Consider the following 17553-nt stretch of genomic DNA (forward strand, 5'->3'; position numbering starts at 1 on the left):
TGAACCAAAGACTTCATTACTGGACTTATATCCGCAAAGACGCCATTGATATGGACAAAGTCTTCATATACTTCAAAATATTTATAGTAGCACTTTTTGTGAAAGCTAGGACTTGGAAACACAGTAGATGCCCATCAATTGGGGAATGGCTAAACAAACTGTGGTATACAAGCAATGGAATATTATTGTACTGTAAGAAATTATGTATGTGATGAATAGAGACTGTGATGAATAGAGACATTTAGTAAAATCTATCTGAACTGCTACAGAGTAAAGTAAGCAGAGCCAGAAAATATACAGTCACTACAATGTAAATGGAAAGAATGACACACACCCTCAAATCAAAAGTAATAACAAAATTATGAGGATCAAACAGGACTCAGAATGGAAAGATAGGAAGACACTCTCAACCTACCCGTTTTGGGAGGTGAGAGGGTCACAGGTACATGTTTTCAAAACTTTTTCAATGTATACATCAGTTGTGCTAACTTTTTTTCCTCTCCAAAAAATACTATTTGCCACAATGGGATGGCTCTCTGGCACACAAGAGGAACTTATTTTCTTCCTTCCCTACTCAAAAATCTTCAACAGCTTGTTATTTATTTGCCTCTAAGATAAAATACAACTCCTCATTTAAGGCCCTCCACAATCTAGTTTTCATCAAATTACAATAACTTAGTGTTGGAAAAGACCTCAGAAACCAGCTATTCCAACCTGTGACTAAACAATAATTCCCTCTAAAAAATACTCTCTAACAGGTGGTCGGTCATCCAGCCTTTGGTTATTTCATTATTCTTGTACCCTCTCTTTTCCTGTCAAATTGACCTGCTGGCTGTTCTCCACACATGTCATTTCCCCTTTGACTTCCATGCCTTTGCATAAGTGACCCCCCCCCCCTTCTCACCTACTAGGAAATCAGTAGATTCCCTCAAAACACACAGGACAGTACTACCTCCTGTATGGTCTTTCTTGATTCCCCCAGTATGAACATTCCCTCCTTCCTGAAATTATTTTGTAATCCCCAGCACAGGGTCTTGTATATGGTAGGCCTTAATAAATACTGGTTCAATTGAATGGGTGACCTATAGTAAAAGCTTTGTTGATATTGATACAAAGAACACTTTTGTTCTATGGTTCCTATGTAAAGACTAGACTAACCCTGATGTAATGCCGAAGGTTTTCACAGTTTGTTGATAATGCCAATTTTCTTTAACTCCCACATCACCCTAAGAGCACTGACCCAGATGAGCAAATGCCACCTTTCTTCTACAATGAATCCAAATCCAAAATCCTAAAAAAAAAGATCTCTAATCAACAAAAAATTAACCAACATGTACTTTTTTTTTTTGTGGGGCAATGGGGTTAAGTGACTTGCCCAGGGTCACACAGCCAGTAAGTGTCAAGTGTCTGAGGCCAGATTTGAACTCAGGAACTCCTGAATCCAGGGCTGGCGCTTTATCCACTGAGCCACCTAGCTGCCGCCCCCCCCCCCCTTTTTCCCAACATGTACTTTCAATGTTATTTAGAAATAATACACCCGGGGCAGCTAGGTGGCACAGTGGATAAAGCACCGGCCCTGGATTCAGGAGTACCTGAGTTCAAATCCGGCCTTAGGCACTTGACACTTACTAGCTGTGTGACCCTGGGCAAGTCACTTAACCCTCATTGCCCCACCAAAAAATAAAAAAAGAAAAAAAAGAAATAATACACCCAATGATGATGATGAATTAGCTTAAACTGACTTTCACTTACAATTTCAAAATTCTAAACATCTAACTTGTCCTGCATGTGTACCTAGAAATATCAAAATATGACCTAGACCTACTAAAAACAGTGCAAATTAAAATAGTGTTGCTAATTACAGAAGTAGCTTAAGATAGTAACTCAAGCAGTGCCAATTACCATGTTAATTATAATTCAATAGCCACATCCTAAAGTTAATGTGCTTACTAATCAAAGTAAACTACGACTAGGAATAGTACTTGAAAAGAATGTCTTGACAATATACAACTCTTAAAAAAAAGAAAAACAGTACTGTTCACAATCAAAACATATTACTATAGAGAAGCTAAGAACACTAAGAGGTCATTCAAACCCAATAAAATACAGTAGGGCACTAGTAATACCAAAGAGGCGAAGCACTGAGTCAATTTTTTCTGTCCTCTTCCCTTCTGCAAGCTGTTCTATAATTACCAACTACCGTTCATGCTCATCAATATACAATTTGGTTTTTTTTTTGGGGGGGGGGTTTTGCGGGGCAATGGGGGTTAAGTGACTTGCCCAGGGTCACACAGCTAGTAAGTGTCAAGTGCCTAAGGCCGGATTTGAACTCAGGTACTCCTGAATCCAGGGCCGGTGCTTTATCCACTGCCACCTAGCCGTCCCTACAATGTTTTTTTGGCGGTGAGGGCAGGGCAATGAGGGTTAAGTGCCTTCCCAGGGTCACAGAGCTAGTAAATGTCAAGTGTCTGAGGCTGGATTTGAACTCAGGTCCTCTTGAATCCAGGGCTGGTGCTTTACCCACTGTGCCACCTAGTTGCCCCCACAATTTCTTAATAAAACAAATTAAATCAATTTTTTTTTGCCAATTTTCACTATGATCACTATTTCACTTTATGCTCAGAAAGAATTAATTGAAACGTACTGCTTCTATGAACTACAAAAGTATTAGTGATATTCAGTATCTGCCTTATCACAGAAGTATAGAATTTCAGTGCTCTGACATCACTGAAGAACTCTAGTAAGAACCTCTCACAGTAGTGAGACAAGTATTTATTATGTGCTTACTATGTGTCAAGCACTGAATTAGTACTGGTGAAACAAATAAAGGCAAAAACTAGTCCTTGCCCTCAGGGAATTCCCACTCTTGGTGGAGACAATATGCAAACTATAAAGAAGAGATGTCAGAGGAAAAGACCTCTGTTAAAACTTGAATAAAACTAAAAAGTGAAGTTGAAGAGGGAGAGAACCCTAGGCATGGGAAACAGTAAGTGAAAAAGCAGAGTCAGGATTCAGTGTATGCTGTATAAAGAACAATAAAGTTAATCAATGTCGCTGCATTTTAGAACATGTAGAGGAAAGTAAAGCATTAGAATTGAAAGACAGCAAATTGCCAGAATGCCAAGGGGTTTAAAACAAGAGGATTTCATACTTGGATCCTAGAGGTAACAGGGAGCCAATGGAGTTTCGTGAATAGGGGAGTATGAGGGGGAAGAAAAGGAGGAAGATGGCCTGACATGCTCCAACCTTCCCTTTTAAAGAACATCACTTTGTATCCAGAGAAAGAACTGATAAAATACTTGTATAGACTTGTGTTATGTATGTGTGTATGTATATATATGTGTATGTGTATACACACACATAATATTTGCATCTAATGGGGGGAGGAAAAGGGTAGGAAAAAATTTACATGATAACTTTATTATATATTTAAAAGAAATAAGAACATAATAGATTTGCAGTTTCGTGTGCAATCATCTTTCTATTATGTATGTTGTAGAAATGCTTGCTTTATTCCATAACATAACATAAATAAATAAATAAATAACATAAATAAAATTGTTTTTAAAAAATCATTTTGGCAACTGAGTGAGGAAAGTCAAGGCAGGGAGACCAAGTAAAAAACAGAAGGCTGTTGCAGTAGTCTAAGTGTGTGGTGATAAGGGCTTGAACCAGAGTATGAGCATATGAGTAAAGAGGAAACTCGTATGAGAAATGACAAGACTAAATAACAGATTGGATATGTAGGGTAAGCGAGAGGAGTTGAGGAAGATACCAAGGTTGCAAGCCAAGGTGACTAGGAGAATGGTGGTGCCTCAACGGTAAAAGCAAAAGAAGAAAGGATTTGGGGGTGGAAGGATGAAAGAAGAAAATTAATTCTATTTTGAACATGTTGAACTCAAGGTGTTTACAAGACATCCAGTTCAAAATGTCCAAAAAGGTGACTGGAGATGTGAGACCAGAGCTCAGGAGAGAGATTAGGTCTGGTTATATAACCCTGCCAATCATCTACATGGAGAAAATGTGAACCCATGGGAGCTAATGAGATCACCCAGCAATATGATACAGAAAGAGAAAAGAAGAGGTCCCCAAGAGCGAGCCTAGGAGACTCCCAAATCTGGTGAGGATAATCTAGATGAAGATCTAAGAGACTATGGAAAAGCAGTCAAAAAACCGAAGAGGAACCAGGAAGAAGCACTATCATGAAAAAATATCCAGAAAAGGGTGAACAGTGTCAAAGGCTATAACTCAAAAGAGATCTTAAAAACCACAGTATAGGGGCAGCTAGGTGGTGCAGTGGATAAGCACCGGCCCTGGAGTCAGGAGTACCTGAGTTCAAATCCAGCCTCAGACACTTAACACTTACTAGCTGTGTGACCCTGGGCAAGTCACTTAACCCCAATTGCCTCACCAAAAAAAAAAAAAAAACAACCCACAGTATTTAAACATGAGTAGGAATCCCTTCTACAAAATTCCTGACTTCTTGAGATAGCCAGTTTCACTATTTGATAGATTTGTTTCCTTAAATCAAGTCTAATCTGTGTCTCCAGTTACTGATCCTAGTTGTGCTCTCTCCTGGTTCAAGCAAAGAAAGTAATTCCTCTTACACATAAGAACCTTGTTTAGCATTATCATTGTTTTACCATTCTTCTATATGACAGAATGATGATAAATAAAAATAAACAGCCAGATCAATCAGAAGGTGGGTGTTTTACTCTTAGCTCTATCATGCTATTTGAAGACACCCAATGAAGTCCTCAAAAATATTTAAAGTCGGCAAGACTTATAACATTGAAAGAATAAACCTCTCCTCACCTGAGTGTCCTCAATTTCTTCAATAAAAAAAAAAAATTAGAATGTCGATTAATTTGAAAATATCCTACAACCTTAAAATTCAATCTCTTTGAAAATATAGACATAGGTTGAAACGTATTTATTATAGACCCTGTTCAGATTTCATGCGAACCAGATTTTATTTTTTAAAGTAAGGCCTATATTTACATTAATATTAGTATCTACACTTGCCACAGTAAAGAATTAAAATGTATACAAAATATAAAGGAATATTACTGGTAATGACAGTATGGTGGTGAGGACAAAGCGCCAGGCACAGAGTTCAGTCATCTGAGTTCAAGTCCTGTGTAACCCTATCTGTATAACCCCAGAAAAGTAATTTAATCTCTCAGTACCCTAGACAACTTTCTAAATTAAAGAACAATTACTAATCTATACTGGATAGGAAGTTTAAAATCTGGGAGATCAAGACCTGCTCATAATATTAAACAACAGGTCAGGACTTGTTATTTCATTAGTATAGAGAAATTCCAGTGTTTACTGCTATGTCATATTAATAAGTAATTGTTGGAAAAAAATGCTATTCCCAAATACTCAAAAATGAGAAATTTTAGCATCATATATAAACCTACTTACATAGTATTTTCTCCTTTCATATTTGTATTTATTAGTTAGCAGAGGAAGAAATTTTAATTTCTTTCCTTCCAAATAATAGTTTTGACAAAGCTGAACTGAACATTTTGGTCTTTTGAAGTCTTAGGTCAACCCCAGCCAGCCATAAGGAACACAGACCCTCCCCTGCTTCTAAAAAGTACAAAGCATAAAGAGGCTTGTGATATTCTTTTTTTTTCCCCAGGGCAATGAGGGTTAAGCAACTTGCCCAGGGTCACACAGCTAGTAAGGGTTAAGTGTCTGAGGCCAGATTTGAACTCAGTGCCTTATCCACTGCCCCCCAAGCTGGTGATATTCTTAAACAAATATATAGATCTAAATGGAATTACATATATACACACACAAACACACATATCAGTCCTACCAAAAATGTCTCTTTCACGCAAAACTTAGCTAATATTTAATATTTTCATTTTACTAATTTTAGAGTCAATCAACCATGTGATCATTGATAACATACACTAGGGAATGCTTTAACCCAAGTTTCTCTGTGCACTACTGTGTTACTACTCTTTATTTTATGTTCTGCACAAGTAGTTTACTCTCTCAAATCTCCAACCTCAATTATACTACTAAATTTGTATAACTTCAGTTAGAAGTTCATGCATGCTCAGTTCCATTTAAATGTCTCATTCATTCATTCAGTCAGTCAGTCAGTCAGTCAGTCACTAAATACCAACTAGGTGTGACAAAAGTGGAAATCCCTGTCTTCTTTACAATCTAGCCAGGGTAAACATATAGTTAACCCTTTCACATTGTAGGAATTAGGGGTGAGTGCTCCACAATCTTTAAAATCTGCATAAAATTTTCTGCCCCTCTCTTCATACCAGAGAAATTTTATTTTTTCTTTTTCTTTTATGGGGTGTTTGAAGTACCTTATTGTAAAATTTGGGTATATTTATGGCATTAAATGACAATATATGTTGATGTTATACAATACTATACATATATTTTAAGCATTTCTGAGTTTCTGTATCATCTGCTGGCCTTGGTATATCATCTGTGGCTTCCACAAAACTCCAAAATTCCCATTTAAATTCTTATGTCAGGGGCAGCTAGGTGGCGCAATGGATAAAGCACTGGCCCTGGATTCAAGAGGACCTGAATTCAAATATGACCTCAAACACTTGACACTTACTAGCTGAGTGACCCTGGGCAAGATACTTAACTTTCAATGCCCTAAAAAAAAAATTCTTATGTCAACCCATGATAAATTGTAATGGAGAAAGTCATGATGTGGAAGGGCTAACTATACAGGTATAGTTATACACAAAATAGATATGAGCCATTTGGGGAAGGGAAGTGAAGATACTAGAGTAGCTGTAGAGGCTACCTCAGATTCTCCAAAATTATTCCAGGCAAATGATAGGTTCCTATGGGTCTTACCAAGCTAGAAATGCTTCAAGTATTGACTTGGTAATAGCCTGCATCCTATGAATCTAGAGAGCTACTAGCATGGACCAGACAGGTTTATCACCAGAAGGATGACCACCAAGTAATGAATTCAGGGTTAAAGAAACTTTTCACAGGTTTCAAATTCCAATTCATTGAAGGGATTACATGTTCTGATACCACATCCTTCAAAGTACTAAAAGCACTCAAGCCTGCACTTACAAAGAGATAGTGGTTCAAATAGACAACAGGTCTATATGCCTCAAGTGAAGAAAAGTTAACTTGTAAAGAATCAAAACTTAGGTAAAAGAAGCACAGAAGAACCTACAAGAGTAAAAAGAAAACATTAGGTCCTATAACTCAGAGCAAACCAACAGCCCACACATGTAGAACAGTAAGCTTTTGTGTATATAAGAAATTTGTTGATGATGCCAGCGCATGCCATGGGCACACAAATGATGGAAATATCCAATTTATTCTTGTATTACTTATGATAATTAAAATATTGTTACAACTATGGCAATTGCATGCAAGAGCTTACTTAGCCCTTCAGGTTAAAGAGTAAATTTGGAGTATTATGACATGGAAGGCAAAACAAAGAACCAATATGACCCCCATGTATTTGTTCTTTTGAAAAAGCATCTCAGGGGACAGCTAGGTGGCGCAGTGGATAAAGCACTGGCCCTGGATTCAGGAGTACCTGAGTTCAAATCCAGCCTCAGACACTTGACACTTACTAGCTGTGTGACCCTGGGCAAGTCACTTAACCCCCACTGCCCTGCCAAAAAAAAAAAAAAACAACCATATCGGGGCAGCTAGGTGGTGCAGTGGATAAAGCACCAGCCCTGGATTCAGGAGGACCTGAGTTCAAATACGACCTCAGACACTTGATAGCTACTAGCTGTGTGACCCTGGGCAAGTCACTTAACCCTCATTGCCCCACCAAAACACACACACACACACACACACACACACACAAAGTCTTCATGCCCAAAAGGGGGACATGCGATACATTTCTACTAAAAGCAACAATATAATCTCTATATTCTTATGAAAATTATTCTGTTTCACATGGGAAAAAAAAGACACCTCAAGGGCTGGAACAAAAGTGATCATTCAACTGAATACACTTGTACCTGGACATCTTTGGAATCTCAAGATTTTTCAGAGTACATTATATGTTGGTTCATTTATTTGCCTACCTCAAATGGATTACCTCATCTTCAGTCACATTTTATTTAGTTAAAAAAAAAAAAAAAAAACCTCTAAATCAAGAAACTCAAGAAGTTAATAGTAATAATAACAGCTAGCATTCATATAGCACCTATATGTGCCACAAACTGTGGTAAGAAGTTTACAAGTATCTCATTTGATTCTCATAACAACCCTGTGAGGTAGGTGCTATTATTTTCCCCATTTTACATTTTAGGAAAACTGAGGCAAACTGAAGGTTAATTAACTTGCCCAAGCTAGCAAGTGATGGAGGCCAGATTTGGCCTTGGGTCTTTCTAACTCCAGGCTTCAAACTCTATTCATTATTGCCTCTTATCTAATAATGAAGAATATCATAAAAATCCTCAGAACGCAGGGCACATTACTTAAAGGACATAATGAGTTATCCATTCAGATGAACTGTGGTTCTGAATTCTTTTTTTCTTTCTCTCTTTTTTTTTTTTTTGGTGTGAGGCAATTGGGGTTATGTGACTTGCCCAGGGTCACAAAGCTAGTAAGTGTTAAGTGTCTGAGGCCGCATTTGAACTCAGGTCCTCCTGAATCCAGGGCCAGTGCTCTATCCACTGTGCCACCTAGCTGCCCCATGGTTCTGAATTCTAAATCACAAAGAAGCTATAAATTTGCAACACTGAAGGGAAGATCCACAATACCCACATCCACCCCCCATCACAAATCACATAACTTTGAAGTACTCAATGAGAAAACGTCAGAAAACTAAAAGCTCAACTTACTTAGATTTGCAAAAGTCATTTAATTTACAAAACTGACTAAAAATGATTTAAGCAGATGTGTTACAGTATATAGTGCTGGACTTGGAGTCAAGAGACCTAAATTTTGATCTCTGTCAAAGACTCTTATACAAGCTGTTATCATGGGAAAGTCACTGACACTATTAGAGCCTTAGTTTCCTCATCCATAAAATGAAGATACTACTTGTTCTACCAAGAGTTGTTATGAGAACAGGGCTTGGCAAATTTTAAAGCACTATATAGATGTGAGATTACTGTTAATAATAATGTAATAAGGGGCAGCTAGGTGGCGCAGTGGATAAAAGCACCGGCCCTGGATTCAGGAGTACCTGAGTTCAAATCCGGCCTCAGACACTTGACACTAGCTGTGTGACCCTGGGCAAGTCACTTAACCCCCATAGCCCCGCCAAAAAAATAAAAATAAAAATAATGTAATAATATAATCAGTCCATTTAAAATAGGCCATTTCTGGAGAACAGGAAGTTGTTTTTAGATAATCAAGATTTACTGAGAAAATTACAATGTTTTTTAGAAACTTAACTGAAAAGCTTTTTCCTTGAGAGGTCAACCCAAAAAGAATGAAAAAAAGTAATATTAAAACATTATACTTTTTTGGTTTAAACTTTATCTTCCCATTCCCGCCACCCTAATATACAAAATCATACCACAAAAGTCATGAAAAATTCATGAAAAATGTGTATATTCACAATAGTGGACAATAATATATTCACACATTGCAGCTAATTTAGAACTTCAATTAATTCTGGAATTATCCTCTCCACCCCCCAAAAAATGGAAAAATAGCTTGCCTTAATCTTAACTGAAAGTGGGAAAAGCATACAAAAAGTTCAAATGGAATGTTTAGCATATAAGGCCACTCAAATGATAACTGAGTGTATCAAAGAAAAAGACTACAAAAGTTAACAATGATCTGACCACAAAGTTCAAAGACGTAGCTAGAATTAGTCAATTCGAAAAAAGGCCAGGTCTCAGTAGTTCTAGGATTTTTCCCATACAAGCAGTTTTTTACAAAGTGTATTTTTTTTAAAAATCACTCTTATGTCTAGTAACCCCCAATGCCTGGCACATAGTAGGCATTTAATAAATGTTTGTTGAACTAATGATAGCCCTTATGCTGTGATTTGTGTCTCAAGTATTTGCTCATTTTATGGATGAGGAAATTAAGGCTTAGAAAGATTAAATAAATTCTCTATGTAGTCAGAGCTATAAGTATTAGTCAGGATCTGAACTCAGTACTCTACCAACTCTAGTCAGACTAAAATGTTCATGTAAAAAGCACTTCAATATTGAATGGCCAGGTGACATGGAATTCTATGTATGTCCCACAGGATGCTTTAATCTTTAAATTCATAGATTTGAAATATCTATTAAAAATAAATAAAATCTATTATATATTTAGACCACATCTGGAGTACTGTATTCACTTCTGGGTTTCCCATTTTAGGAAAGAATTTGCTATGCTACAGTCCAGTGGGCAATATGGATTCTTAAAGAGCATTAAAATTTTTTCACAGGACTGGATGAATAAACTGAAGATATTTATTTAAGCCTGAAGATAGTTTTATTCAAGTATCTGTTAACTAGAAGCAGTTGCAAAGAGGCAATTTTAGGTTTGAAAATTTTCCTAAAAATTTGTAGTAAAGATCAATTCAAAAGTAGATGTGATACTTAAGAAGGTAGTGAGTCGGGGGCAGCTAGATGGCACAGTGAATAGAGCACCGGCCCTGGAGTCAGGAGTACCTGAGTTCAAATCCGGCCTCAGACACTTAATACTTACTAGCTGTGTGACCCTGGGCAAGTCACTTAACCCCAACTGCCTCACTAAAAAAAAAAAAAAAAAAGATTAAAAAAAAAAAAAGGAAGGTAGTGAGTTCTCTCTCACTACAGATATTTAAGTAAAGGACTACTCATTAAGTAGTCTCTAGTACGAATTCATGATCAGATACTGGTTTGGATCAGGTAGTTTCAAAGATCTCTGTTAACTCAGATGCTGTGATGAAAAATTATAGCTTTGTAACCAAATACTGAAAAACAGAATTAAACCACAGAATCTGAGAGCCAGCAGGGATCTTAGTGATTATGTAGTCCAAACTTTGTTTTAAAGAGGAAGAAACAGAGGATTAGAAGATTATCATTAGTAGTAGTAGTAGCAGCAGAGCCTGGCCTCAAGAATCTAAGTGTCCTGACAGCCAGTCCAGTTGTCCTTTCCACTATATCAAGCTACAAAGGTATAAAATATCTTTAGTTTCTAAAAAGGCACAAAGCACAAATTATTACTAGATTTCCTAATACTATCACCCTTAAATAGGTGTAGGTGTATTTCCTATCAATTAAAATGTCCAATATTAATGGGGTTAACGAATCATCTAACACAACAAATCCAATGAAACCCTAGTGACATAAAGGCACAAGAACCATTTCAAACATTTAAAGTTCCTTTTAATCACTGAAGAAAATAAATATTTTTGTGTGAAATTGCATCATATCATTATATTAAGAAAATTTAATACTCAGATTATAGGACATTTATAAATTCTAAAACTAGAAAAGACTTATAGTACAGAAATAAATGCTTTTTCAATTACAACACTGATAAAATCATAAACCTACTTCATCAGGTCCAACACAACCATTTACTCTTTTAAAAGAGCGACTTTCTAGACTGTTGTAAAGTGTTACACAAGGTATTCTTGCTGTTATTATTTAATAATCTGGCAAATTCATGGCCTCAAAACTGTACATGATGAACACAGCATAATATAAATGCAGTACACAACCACTAGGTGCACTAGCAACAAAGAATTCTTATTTTCTTATCAAAAAGAAAAATGTGGATATAAAATTTGATGCTGTGGAATCATGAAATATTTGGCCTGAAATTAAAGTGATCCTCTTACACATAAATGTTCAAATATTTAAGAAATACAATTTCACTCTTAAGGCTTCAGCCATGTTTAAGTGCAGCAGATAAAACATAACTTCTTTTATATTTTAATCTTCAAAAAGATAACTAAAAACATTCTTCGAAAAAGTGGATGTAGGGAATACAAGCCTAAAGGGAGTAGTCCTAAAGTACTTGGCAGTCTCAGCTTCTGGACAAAAAGGTGTGGGGAACACCTACCCCGTCTAAGTACCATAACCCAAACAAGTAAAGGAATATGAACTGCATGGCTTACACCTTTCGTCAACCCCAATTTCCTTATTCACGTGCAAATAACGGGCTTCAAATAAGCTTTGTGTGTTCTCTTTTGGAAGGGATAGCCCCTTCCACTGCAGAGTAATAGATAGGTACCAAAAGAATCAAAAGGAAACTATTGGGTCCAGGAGAAAAAAAAAAGTGCTGGGGCGGGGGGGAGAATACACAGGAGCTCGGATGCCAAGGACTAGCCTTAAACTCTTGCTCAAGAGAAGATGGAATGAAAAAGGGAGGGATCGCAGGAATCAGTACTGGTCATGGCTCTAATAAAAGGAACTCAGGGTGCTAAATCTAGTCACGCGATAAAATAAGGCTAAGGAGAAGTGAGAGCCATGGGCTCCGAGGAAGCACAATAAAGACCCTCACTTAACTTGTGGGCAATTTCCTTCCAGGCCCAAAACTCATGGGGTTGGGGTTGGGGTTGGGGTTGGGGGGGGACAAAAGGGAAGTGGGGAAACAGGTTCCTCCCTCTCCTCCCGGAAGGGGAAGGCCCCCAGCCCAATTGCTCCCCTGACCCAGCCAGGAAGGAGTTTGGGGGAGGCGGGGTGTTAGGAAGGAGAAAGGAACAGGACGGGGGCATGGTTCTATGCAAGTATCCCTCCCAGAAGTCGGCCTCACCTTTCCTTCCCTTCCACTTAGGCCCCTTAGGGCCTGTAGCGTGTGTGTGGGGGGGGGGGGGAGGAGGCGGAAAAACAGAATTGAAATGACTTACAACGGCATCGTCCCTCGCGCCGGCACCGCCCAGTCACTTCCCCCCCGCAGCCGCCGCCACAGGCACCCTGGGCATGATCTGCTGAGGGGGGTCGCCTCAGCCCTGGCTCCAACCCCACTCCCGCGCCCGCGCCCGCCGCTTTAAGCGCTTCTCCTTCTTCCCCTTCGTCCTAACATGGCGCCCGAGCGCTACCACAGCAACGTTCTAGAACCACTCACGCCCCCACGTACGCCTTGCGGGCGCCTGCGTACCAGCCACCCCTGGGGGCCGCGTTGCCTCACGGGAATGGTAGTTTCTCCCCGCTCCCATAAACCGAAGGCTCTTCCTCTCTCCCCCGCCCCCAATAGTCTCTCCAGGTCTATTTCCGGTTCTGTTTTTCTGTCGAGGGGAAAATAGGACCTTGATTTTCGGATGGCAGTCTCTTCACTGTGCAGAAGGGAAATAGTTGGTTTAGGAAGAGGCAGAAGGCGGTTAAAGAGATTCGATCTGTGGTGTCCGAGCCTAAGACTCCCCCTACCGCACATGAGAAGTGGGCTTGGTCTGAGCCTTGGGCCCTGGGCAACGTTGGCCAGGGTCGTTCAGGGGTCTGGTCGGGGCTGTTTTGTATCCGTCGTCTCCTTATTAAACCGTCTTATTTTATGGAATCTCGGAGTGGAAAGAGACTGCAGGGGCCAGCCAGTCCAACCATACATGCTTAAAAGACCCCCTCCAGCTTCCCCTGCCTCTGCCTGAAGGTGGGGAAGCTCCTCAACCACAGAGGCAGCCCAAACCTTTTTTGGACTCCTGTAATATTTTTTTTTTTGGTGAGGCAATTGGGGTTAAGTGACTTGCCCAGGGTCACACAGCTAATAAGTGTTAAGTGTCTGAGGTCGCATTTGAACTCAAGTCCTCCTGACTCTAGGGTCCGTGCTCTATCCACTGCACCACCTAGCTGCCCCGACTCCTGTAATTTTTAAGGAAATTTTTCCTTATGGGGAACCTAAAGTTGTCTCTCTGCAACTAAAACACACTGGTCCAAGTTCAACTGTAAAGAAAAGGATGCCCTATTTCAGATATTTGAAGGCCACTATCTTGTTCCTCTAACCTCCCTGTCCATCCCCCCTAAAAAAATTCTCTATGTTAAACACTTCACTTCAGTAAACCAAGCTTCCCTTAGCCTAAGCCCCTTTGATGTAGGAGGCAAAAAGGGGTTAATAGAAAAAAACGTAAGATCCAAGCTCTAATTCAGATATTATCTCTAAAATGGAGTTAGACCCCAGTTAATGGATAACTTATGCTAGGTTATCCTACCCACAGTGTTCAGTGCCCATAACGGGAACAGAGGGAGAGAGGCCATGATGACCTTAGGCTAAAAGTCAAGGGTATAGAAATTCTAATGAAAAATGAAGATATTTTGAAACTAGCCATGGGAATCAGAAAGAGACATGTGCAGAAAAGGCCAAATTTGTCCCCAGATTCACCTTATGACAAGTAAACCCCCAAAACACACCTCCACTGAAAAAGGTACCCACCTCTGGGGTTGGTTTAGGACCCCAGGAACTCTAAATTAGAATAAGCCCGCCCTTGTAACACCCCTAGGTGGAGAATATTATAATGAGTAGGACAGGCCCTCCCTTGTACCTCCCCAAGGTGGAGATTATTATAATGAGACTGATAATCAATGTATCCATTCTATAAATATAACTGTCTTTTCTTTCACTATTCGAGAGATACCTTTCCACTTTTCTGGTTCTCTCCCTGTGATCACTCACAGCATTGCAATAAAACTTGGTAAACTGAGTCACTGAGTCTTGTAATTCTTTTGGGACGACTCACTATCAATTTGACCCCAAATTCCAGCCCACATCGCTTTCACTATCCTGGCTACCCTCTTTTGGACACTCCACAACTTGTCAATGACCTTCCTAAAATGTCCTTCATTCTTCTTCCCCCAAGTAAACACGATGCTGTAATTCAAATTAATAACTGAAATAATTCCAACCATCTGTCATCTCCCTAGTGCTAGACCCTGCATCTCCTGAAGACCTCACAGTGATGAGAAATAAAATAACCCCAAGGCAGCCCATTCAGTATCTCTGAATCAAATTATTAAGGCTGGATAGTACTTAATTGAATCCAACCCTGTTACTTTACTAAAGAGGAAAATTAGGTCAGTGAAACTAGTTAGTAACCAAGTTGACTAGAACCTATTTCCTGACTCTTGCCAGTTCTCTTCCACTACACAACACAATTGCTATTTATTATACTGGATTTTGCCTTCAGATAAAGTCTACTGATTGTTCCTTATGCTGTCTGGTATCAAGCAAAACAGATCTAATCCCTCTTCCACATAAAAATTCATCAGATTAAAGAAAACAGTTGTTGTGGCCCCATAAAGTTGTTTTAAGACCTCACACTGAAACTCAAATTGGAAAAGAAAAGAAAAATTGTCTACTAGCAAGTTGACTGCCCTACAATCAGTAAATTTTATGCTTATTCATAAAGTGTCACTTTCTGTGGCTACGTAATAGAGTACTGTATTTGAAGTTGCATTATCTAAATATGAAACCCAGCACTTCCACTTATCAGCTTTGTGCCCTTCAGCTTATGTAACCTCAATAAGCCTCAGTTTCCTCATCCATGAAATAGGTTATTGAACTGAATAAACTCTAAAGTGACATTCAGCTCTAAAATTATGATTCTGTGAGTTACTGTGAAGATGAGTTTTGGAATCATCCCCTAGAAGTCATCCCTTGTACATGATTGATGATTTAAAGGTTATCCAGAATCCTGCTAGAAAGGCTTCATTTTACAAGAGCTTAACTCCTAAAATAGATCATTCCCCTTTTGGACAAATCTGTTAGTAAGTTTTCCCTGACAAAAATCCAAAACCTGACTTTCTGCAACTAGCATTCATTGCTACTAGTTCTGTCTTCTGGGGGGGAAAAGAATGTTATTCATTTTCCATGTGACAATTCAATTTAATAAACATTTATTAAGTGATTAGTGCATGAAAGGCACTATATTAGACCCTGGATATAAAAAGACAAGTTCCTTCATTGAGCTTATATTGTACTGGGTCTGGGAATGTATAGTATTCACATACTGATTAGCATAATAAAAGAGAGAGAAAAGCAAAAGAGAGATTCAGTTAGAGTTAGGGGTAAGGGAAGAAAGGATAACAGAATGCTAAGTAGAGAAAGGTGGCAGTACCTAATGCATGCTAAGGATTTAATATACGAGGTGAGTCTTGAAGGAAGATGAGGAGTTTAAAAGTTTGGAGTGTTGACAGAATGCATTTCAGGCACAGGTCAGATGCACTACTCAAATTCATGCAGATGGGAGATGAAGTGTTGAATCTGGAGAACAGCTGAGAATCTAGTATGACTGGAATGTACATTTGCAAAATGGAATAATGTGAAATAAGGCAAATTTAGAAAGGTAAACTGGAGCCAGATTAGGTAAGGTCCTAAAGGCTAGGATAAGAATGTATATTTCACATCCACCCTCAAGATAATTTGGGGCATCTAAACAGAAAGTTAGGGAGAGTGGCATTGCCTTAGGAAGATTTTCTTAGTAGATATGTGAAGAATGGATTAGAAAGGGGATACATTGGATACAGAGAATTAATTTAGGTGAATAATTAGGTGAGAGGTGGTGAATGTCTGAACAAGGTGGTGATCTTGTAAATGGAGAGAATATGGGAAAGATGTTAGTGAAGTAAAATTAATCAAACTTTGCAACTGTTCAGATATGGGACAGAGGGACAGGGTATAATCAACCCAATGATTCCTGACATAGGGCTCAGAACCAATCAGAAGAGATTTCTCCTGTGGGAAGCAAAACTAAAGAAGACCAGAAAACAGGACAGACATATGGAGGAAGCAAGGGACTGGGAAAAGAGCCTGAAGTAGAATGTTAGAGAATTCCCATGCTCAGTGAAAAGGAAAGAGAAAAGAAAAAGAAAATGATGAGTGGTCATACAGGTGTAACCTCTGTTTGCCTTAATCCACTGGAGAAGGAAATAGCAAACCACTCTAGTATCTTGGTCAAAAAAAGGGGTGATAAAGAATTAGACATGACTGAATAACATGTGTGTGTGTGTGTGTGTGTGTGTGTGTGTGTACACTTATCCCTTACACATCTCAAAAGAACAGGACTACTAATGCCAGAAGGAGGAGGGAAGTTCCAGAAGCATGGGGTAGTCAGCAGTGTGAAAAGTTGAAGTCAGATCAAGGAGAATGTGGACTGAAAAAAAGTCCATCAGATTTATCAACTAAGAAATGTCTAATAATCTTTTAGAAAAATGTTTTTAGCAGAGTGGCAGGAAGAATGGAAGACAGTTTGTAAGAGTTTGAGGAACAAGTGAGTTGTGAAGCCATAGACGCAATAAGTATAGACCATTCTTTTTTTTTTTTAAGACTTTATCAGTAAAAGAAGAAAGATACAGTTTGATAGTTTCAGGATATGACATATTCAAGTGAAGATTTTCTAATGATAAGGGAGACTTAAGCAGATTTGCAAGTTGCTATAAAAACCCATAAAGAGAAAGATAGAAAGATAGTGATAAATGAGGAAAGCTCTCAAAGAAGATGTCAGGGAATAGGAGAAAATGAACAGAAGGAAGATTTAAAGAGGTTTTGAGGCAGGGAATAGGAAAGATCATAACTACTGACTTTGATATACTTAGTAATGTATATGTGTATATGCATATGTAAGAAGAACCATCTTATGTGAAAAATGTTCCTTCCTGCTTGGCTGGCACAGGGGATCTGGTCTGTATTCTGACCCCCTACACAGGGAAG

The 17553-nt window shown here is 38.7% G+C and overlaps 1 protein-coding gene across 7 annotated transcripts in view; it reads right to left on the bottom strand.

Moving 5' to 3' along the window:
- Positions 1-12970, bottom strand: part of PAPOLA (poly(A) polymerase alpha) — a 77689-nt gene extending 64719 nt beyond the window's left edge. For all 7 annotated transcript variants that reach the window (XR_006355045.1, XM_043989411.1, XM_043989410.1 and 4 more), the window contains exon 1: positions 12770-12970. Coding sequence is in view for 6 of the 7 variants with exons in the window: in XM_043989411.1 (XP_043845346.1) it covers positions 12770-12777 (8 nt within the window). In the remaining variant the exon portion in view is untranslated. The remainder of the gene's footprint in view (positions 1-12769) is intronic.
- Between the last annotated feature and the right edge of the window lie 4583 nt (positions 12971-17553).

This window comes from Dromiciops gliroides, chromosome 2 (genome assembly GCF_019393635.1).
Source record: "Dromiciops gliroides isolate mDroGli1 chromosome 2, mDroGli1.pri, whole genome shotgun sequence".
Classification (NCBI taxonomy): Eukaryota; Metazoa; Chordata; class Mammalia; order Microbiotheria; family Microbiotheriidae; genus Dromiciops; species Dromiciops gliroides.